Source organism: Engraulis encrasicolus, chromosome 20 (genome assembly GCF_034702125.1).
Source record: "Engraulis encrasicolus isolate BLACKSEA-1 chromosome 20, IST_EnEncr_1.0, whole genome shotgun sequence".
Taxonomy (NCBI): domain Eukaryota; kingdom Metazoa; phylum Chordata; class Actinopteri; order Clupeiformes; family Engraulidae; genus Engraulis; species Engraulis encrasicolus.
Window position 1 is genome coordinate 47,896,640 of NC_085876.1, and position 7,500 is coordinate 47,904,139.

Sequence of the window (7,500 nt, forward strand, 5' to 3'; positions counted from 1 at the left end):
AGGAGAGGACAGGAGAGGACAGGAGAGGAGAAGAAAGCAGAGGAGAGGAGAGAGGAGAAGAAGAGAGGAGAGGAGAGCAGAGGAGAGGAGAGGAGAGGACTGGAGAGGAGAAGAAAGCAGAGGAGAGGAGAGGAGAGGAGAGGAGAGGAGAAGAAAGCAGAGGAGAGGAGAGAGGAGAAGAGGAGAGGAGAGGAGAGGAGAGGAGAGGAGAGGAGAGCAGAGGAGAGGAGAGGAGAGGAGAGGAGAGGAGAGAACAGGAGAGGAGAGGAGAGGAGAGGAGAGAACAGGAGAGGAGAAGAAAGCAGAGGAGAGGAGAGAACAGGAGAGGAGAAGAAAGCAGAGGAGAGGAGAGGAGAGGAGGAGAGGAGGAGAGAACAGGAGAGGAGAAGAAAGCAGAGGAGAGGAGAGGAGAGGAGAGGAGGAGAGGAGGAGAGGAGAATGGTTATGGTCAGTTCCAAATGGGGAGCACTGGTCCATTTTATTTCTTACGTAATACTGAGGGGGATACTGGCAAACGTACGATGAGGTGAAGGGGCATCGACAGGTGTATGATGTATTTGTACAAAAAAGGAATTGAGACACACTACTGTAGTCTAGACTGTGTGTTCAGTTGAAGACAGAAGGCAACTTGGGAAGAGAGAGTGTAAGGAGGAGGTGGAGGAGGTGAAGACAGAAACTGAAAGACAAAGAAATGGCAACGGAGAGAGAAGAGGGAGAGAGATGAGCGTCATAATATTGCTTTATTGCAGCACCGACTACACCAATCATACTGTACACCGGTGGAAACATCGCCAAACGCACCGAGAAGAACTCACAGACAAGAAAAAGGTTGAGAAACACTGGTCTAGACGGTGTGTTCAGTTGAAGACAGAAGGCAACATGGGAAAAGGGATTGAAGGAAAGAGAACAGAACAGGACTGAGAGAGCGAAAGGAGGAGGCGGAGGAGGTGAAGAAAGAAACTGAAAGACAAAGAAATGGCAAAGGAGAGAGAAGAGGGAGAGAGATGAGCGTCATGATATTGTTTTATTGCAGCATCGACTACCAATCATACTGTACTCTGGTGGAAACATCTCCAAACGCACCGATAAGAACTCACAGACAACGCAGAAAACAGCCAGCCAACACTAAGTACTGAGGGAGTGACAGAGAGAGGAAGGTTGAAAAGAGACAGACAGGCGGAAATATTGAGCGTACACGCACTGTAAGGTAGAAAAAGAAGTAAGGAAGAAAAAAGGAGAGAAAGAGAGAATAACGGCGATGACACGAAGTCAAGGACATGGCAAACTATACATGTCAAATAGTTAAACTGATACAGTACTATTATATACTGATATTTTAAATGTTTTGATTAGAATACGTGTTGGTTTGAAATTAATATGAATCCTACTAGACAGTATTTTTACAAACATAATAATACCTGATGCAAAAGTCAAACTCTGCTAATGAAGAAAAAAACAACAAAGAAACAGCCAGGGTGGAGAGCAGGAGATCGAGAAAGAGAGATAGCGAGAGAGAGAGAGACAGACAGAGTGAGAGACAGAGGTGTGGAGAGAGAGAGAGAAAGATAGAGTACAGGATAGAAAAGGTGAGATACAGGTAAAGAAGAGTTAAAGTATGGGTAAGAAGGCTTTGCCAGGCAGGCAGGCAGGCAGGACTGGTGGTATGGCGGTATATGAGAAGGCAGGCAGGCAGGACTGGTGGTATGGCGGTATATGAGAAGGCAGGCAGGCAGGCAGGCAGGCGCAGGCAGGCAGACAGGCAGGCAGGCAGGCAGACAGACAGGCAGACAGGCAGGCAGGCAGACAGGCGTGTGCTGGACTGGCGGTAAGGCGGTAGAGGAAGAGACAGATTCTCCTTCCTGTTGCGCCAAGAGAGGAGTGGAAATGAATTAATGATGAAGGGATGATCAATAAAAAAACAGACGAGTGTGTCAGTGACTGGTGTTACTGCTGGAATGGAGGAGAGAGAGATAAAGGGATAAAGACAGAGAGAGATATAGAGACAGATAGAGAGACAGGGAGAGGGAGAGAGAGAGGGAGAGAGAGAGAGAGAAGAGAGAGAGAGAGAGAGAGAGAGAGAGAGAGAGAGAGAGAGAGAGAGAGAGAGAGAGAGAGAGAGAGAGAGAGAGAGAGAGAGAAATAGACAGAGAGAGTGATAGATAGAGAGAGAGAGAGATAGAGAGAAGGATAGAGTGATATATAGATGGATAGATGTAGATGGAGAGAGATAAAAGGCAGAGAAAGCGACAGAGAAAAAGAGAAAGAGAAACATATCAATGTTTCAATGAAGAGAGACAGAGACAATCAGATAGCTAGCATAGACAAGAGAGAGAGAGAGAGAGAGAGAGAGAGAGAGAGAGAGAGAGAGAGAGAGAGAGAGAGAGGGAGAGAGAGGGAGAGGGGAGAGAGGGAGAGAGAGAGAGAGAGAGAGAGAGAGAGAGAGAGAGGGAGAGAGAGAGAGAGAGCGAGAGAGAGAGAGAGAGAGAGAGAGAGAGAGAGAGAGAGAGAGCCTATCTTGTATACCAGACAGGTCCGTGGAACACTTTTATAACGTGACAAGATGCGGGACAGCAAAATTCGATGTTGTTTTAATTGGACATGGGATCGAGGTGTGTGTGTGTGTGTGTGTGTGTGTGTGTGTGTGTGTGTGTGTGTGTGTGTGTGTGTGTGTGTGTGTGTGTGTGTGTGTGTGTGTGTGTGTGTGTGTGTGTGTGTGTGTGTGTGTTTTTGTGTAGCGGGTGGAGGGGGGGATGCCCACGAGCGGAAAGGGAGAGATTGAGATTGAGGGAGATGTATTTAATTATAAATATTTAATCCATAAACACACACACACACACACACACACACACACACACACCCTAAAGTGTCTTGCATCGATGCTGACAGCTGGTGTGAATGAATTAAAGGTATTACAGGGAAGCGTATTGAGGCATTAAATGAGATTTTCAAAGTGAAACAGTAAGACAACCACTCCTTGGGAACACACACCTGTGTGTGTGTGTGTGTGTGTGTGTGTGTGTGTGTGTGTGTGTGTGTGTGTGTGTGTGTGTGTGTGTGTGTGTGTGTGTGTGTGTGTGTGTGTCTGCAACAATTGGTAGTTTAGCAATATGGCGAAGGAGGTGCCATGTCTACCTCTAAAAAACTTAAATTAACCAGGCCATCCTGACCTGTAATGTATTGCATAGGACCCTATTATTCTGATCAGTCCCTACTGATTGCTATGACATTTGCTTCCATCACTATTTGGATTTGTAATGCTGCCTTCTTGGTGAGATCCAAATAAAAGTACTAAAATGTGTGTGTGTGTGTGTGTGTGTGTGTGTGTGTGTGTGTGTGTGTGTGTGTGTGTGTGTGTGTGTGTGTGTGTGTGTGTGTGTGTGTGTGAATACTGACCTAACCACAGGGGGGCTCATGTATCATGCGTTCGTAGTGGCAAGTGGTCATTCCTTAGCAAAGCATTGGCTTATAAATCAGGCCAAATTTCAGCCAACACTGGTCCACCAGGCATTGGGAGAGAGGATGAAGCCTGTGACAACGGTGTATCTCCATTTTTTGACTTTTGCATTTTATTATTGGAAATGACTGTTCAGAGGTCCTATCACCTATGTGTGAATTCTTTACCATTCAAATATTTTGAGAACATACTTTTTTAACCTATATAAAATGCAGTTTGCCATGCAATTTAATGGAATGCCCAATACAAAAATGTCAATTTCCCAACATTCTTCAAAATGGAGATACACCGTTTTGCAAATAAACCGTTCATTTGTAGTCATCTATTACTCGCTATTTTGACCACAAGAGCAAAAATGAATCTTTCAATCGGACTCAGAGAGGTTGACTGTAGTGGCATGAGGACTGATACCACTACGCAAAGTACAGCAGGTTACCTGAAAATGGATTCATTTGCATGGCAGTGAAGTGTGTCTGTATTGTATGTTGTCTGACAGTGTTTAAGCCCTTAGCGCAGCACTATGGCTCTCTCTAATGTAATACCAATGTTGTTAGGATGTAGTTAAGCATTTTCAGCAAGTGAATAGGGTCGCCGGCGACCCCAGCTGCAGTAAGAGGCTACGCCCTGTCTTCTTAACAAGGACGTCCTCCTCTGGACGTGCACGAGCGTGGGTGTGTGTGTGTGTGTGTGGCCAACCCTATCACAAACAAATACGACTAGCTGAAACACAACTTAGACCTGTGTAGCCTGTGTGTGTGTGTGTCCTACTTTGTACATAACCAGAGACAGTTTAGATTGAGACGGGACATATGGCGGCCATCTTGGTGACGCCTTCGGAGTGCTATTTCGCGATTAAGTAGACCAGATCTGAGAGTCAATGGGAAAAATGAATGGGGAAACTGAGTACAGGATGGGGAAGAACCCAGCGGTTGTGAAAACCATATGGTTGAAACCACAGTGAAAAACTGATCAATCTAGACTGCTTGGTTGTGGTATACGAGTCAAAACAAAGCTTTTTAAGCCACTTTTCTCACGTTTTTTTTGACAGAGCGCAGGCGCAGTAGTTCCGTAACGGCACGAGAGCGACGGCTTTTCACAACTGAGCATGCGCATCATTTTGCGTGCGCCGATGCAGCCAGATGATTGGATCACTGGCACCGCAGCTCAGCAGGCACATTGGCTCTTCTTACCAGAAAGGCGGGAGATGTGCGGGTAGACGCCATATTTGTGTTACGAATCTTCACCGTTAATTTCTATGTACGATTACATGGCTGTCCTATCTCCCCTTCCTATCAAAATCTCTGACATAACTTCATCCTGGCCAATGCACAGAGTTCCCATGCTGCGCACCCCATTGTGTACTGCTCCAATGGCTTCTAAAAAAATCCAAAACTAACACATCACTAACTACTACAGTGCAAAACTAACAAACGTGTGTGTGTGTGTGTGTGTGTGTGTGTGTGTGTGTGTGTGTGTGTGTGTGTGTGTGTGTGTGTGTGTGTATGTGTGTGTGTGTGTGTGTGTGTGTGTGTGTGTGTGTGTGTGTGTGTGTGTGTGTGTGTGTGTGTGTGTGTGTGTCCCCTTCCACAGACAGCAACTTCATCCTGGCCAATGCGCAGGTGTCCCACGCGGCGCACCCCATCGTCTACTGCTCCGATGGCTTCTGCGAGCTGACGGGCTTCGTGAGGTCAGAGGTCATGCAGCAGAGCTGCGCCTGCAAGTTCCTGTACGGGCCCGACACCAGCGATGACATCATACAGGAGGTGGACACCGCCCTATTGGAGCGCAGCGAGTTCAACCAGGAAGTCATGTTCTACAAGAAGACAGGTGAGAGAACATAACATCATACAATGTTCTACACGGTAGATGAGAACATCACATAATGTTCTACAAGACAGGTGAGAACATGATCACACAATGTTCTACTAGACAGGTGAGAACATGACATCACACAATGTTCTACAAGACAGATGAGAACATCACACAATGCTCTACATCAGTGATTCTCAAACTTTTTCAGACCGAGGATCATCTTGTCCCCCCAAAAGTGTTCAGGGACCACCTGTCAACTTCGATGCAGATCACTTTTTCTTCACATTACAAGCCTGTCTTATTGTGGTAAAAATATGACCTCAGCTATGTTTAGCTTTGTAATAATATTACAAATATAGCCTACTGCTAGCTTGTCTTGGAAAAGTAGAAATCCCCTCAAGGACCACCTGAGCTCTGTCGTGGACCACCAGTGGTCCCCAGATCACACTTTGAGAATCACTGATCTACATCCAAATACTATAGGCACTCACTGCCTCCTTACCAGTATCTACCTCTCGGCGCCCTGACCAGTAGCTTCTATGTAAAAAGCCAGCCCATTGTCAGCAAAATTGGGACGTACTACAGCACCGTCATTTACAGTACATGACCTTTGAGAGGGATTGGACTAATGAACAAACAGTTGTCAACCTCCCGCAGACTTCTGGGACAGCAAAGTAGTAGTTTAGTAACCATCACTTGCCAACTGCAAACATGACCGGCTATAGAAAGTCATCCAGGTACCGTTTGACTTCTGATTGAAAGCCTACTAGGATATTCGAAGGCTCTACATAGTCGATTCCTTACTTTTTGCCTACCTCATAGGTAGGGAGTAGGGACATTTGGACGCAGCCAGTGATCTACAAGAAGACAGATGAGAGGATTACGATTGCCATTACATGCTGAAGAAGGGCTATGCACGTAACGTTTGTGGGCAAATGAGCAAAGACGAATCTGTCTGTCCTGTTCCGTCCTTCCTTCCTCTATCTGATCTATTATGACCATCTATTTGATAGGACAGTGTGAGAGGTGGACAGGAAGCGAATTGGGAAAAGACACAAAGGTCGGCAAAGGACCCGGGCCGAGAATCGAACCCAGGTCAGCCGCATGGCAGGCGAGTGCCCTACCAGTTGGCCACGGCAGGGCCCCTTCCTTCATCTACGTTTTACTGTATGTGGGGGCTACTGTACCTTTATGAATCCAGGAGGTCACTTCCAGTAGAAGACCAAACATGTGGGCAAGAAAGTGAAAGTGATTTGTTAATGTGACAGCACAGCACAGCGCACACACACACACACACACACACACACACACACACACACACACACACACACACACACACACACACACACACACACACAAACACACACACACCATAACACACTGTAACAGAGCCTCAGCTCTTAACCTCTGGTGACACAAGTGACAAGGGGGGCAGACAGCCATGACAACAACGCCAGGGTAATAGTGCAGCATGATGAGGATGCCATGAACAGGTGTGTGTGTGTGTGTGTGTGTGTGTGCGTGCGTGTGTGTGTGTGCGTGCGTGCGTGCGTGCGTGCGTGCGTGCGTGCGTGCGTGCGTGCGTGCGTGCGTGCGTGCGTGCGTGTGTGTGTGTGTGTGTGTGCGTGCGTGCATGCAGGGCTGGACTGGCCATCTGGCATTAGGGGTGCACCGATACCACTTTTTTGAAAACCGATAATTGCCGATACAGAGTACCGATACCGATACCTTTCAACACCAAAATAGAATGAAAATAAATGCATGGCCTTGTTTTTTTTCCACCTGTGATATTTTTATTGACCAATTCCATGTAGATTTACATGTTAGTAAATTTATGAGGTGGCACTTGTTTCCATGCTGCTTTTAAGTCCACAGAACGTGACAAGATTTTGCATTGTTTTGTGTAATAGCAGTATCGTTCCTGGTATCGGCAAGTGCTTGACGAGTACGAGTACGATTATAATGAGCAGTATCGGGTGCCAATACCGATACCATTATCGGTATCGGTGCATCCCTATATGGCATACCAGATACCAAGGCATTTCCCGGTGGGCCCTGCACCCTCGTGGGCCCCTATTTTCAGAAATGTGAAAAAAAAATTTTTTTTACATTTCTGAAAATAGGGGCCCATGAGGGTGCAGGGCCCACCGGTGAGTCAGTTCTGCGCCGCTAATTATGAAGGGCCCCTTTAAGCCAAAGGCGCCCGGACCCTATTTCTCTAATTATGAAGGGCC

The 7,500-nt window shown here is 46.6% G+C and overlaps 1 protein-coding gene across 1 annotated transcript in view; it reads left to right on the forward strand.

Moving 5' to 3' along the window:
• kcnh8 (potassium voltage-gated channel, subfamily H (eag-related), member 8) overlaps positions 1 to 7,500 on the forward strand; it is a 149,479-nt gene that overhangs the window by 23,015 nt on the left and 118,964 nt on the right. Inside the window, exon 2 of the mRNA XM_063185098.1 lies at positions 5,045 to 5,281. Within this exon, the coding sequence (XP_063041168.1) occupies positions 5,045 to 5,281 (237 nt within the window). The remainder of the gene's footprint in view (positions 1 to 5,044; positions 5,282 to 7,500) is intronic.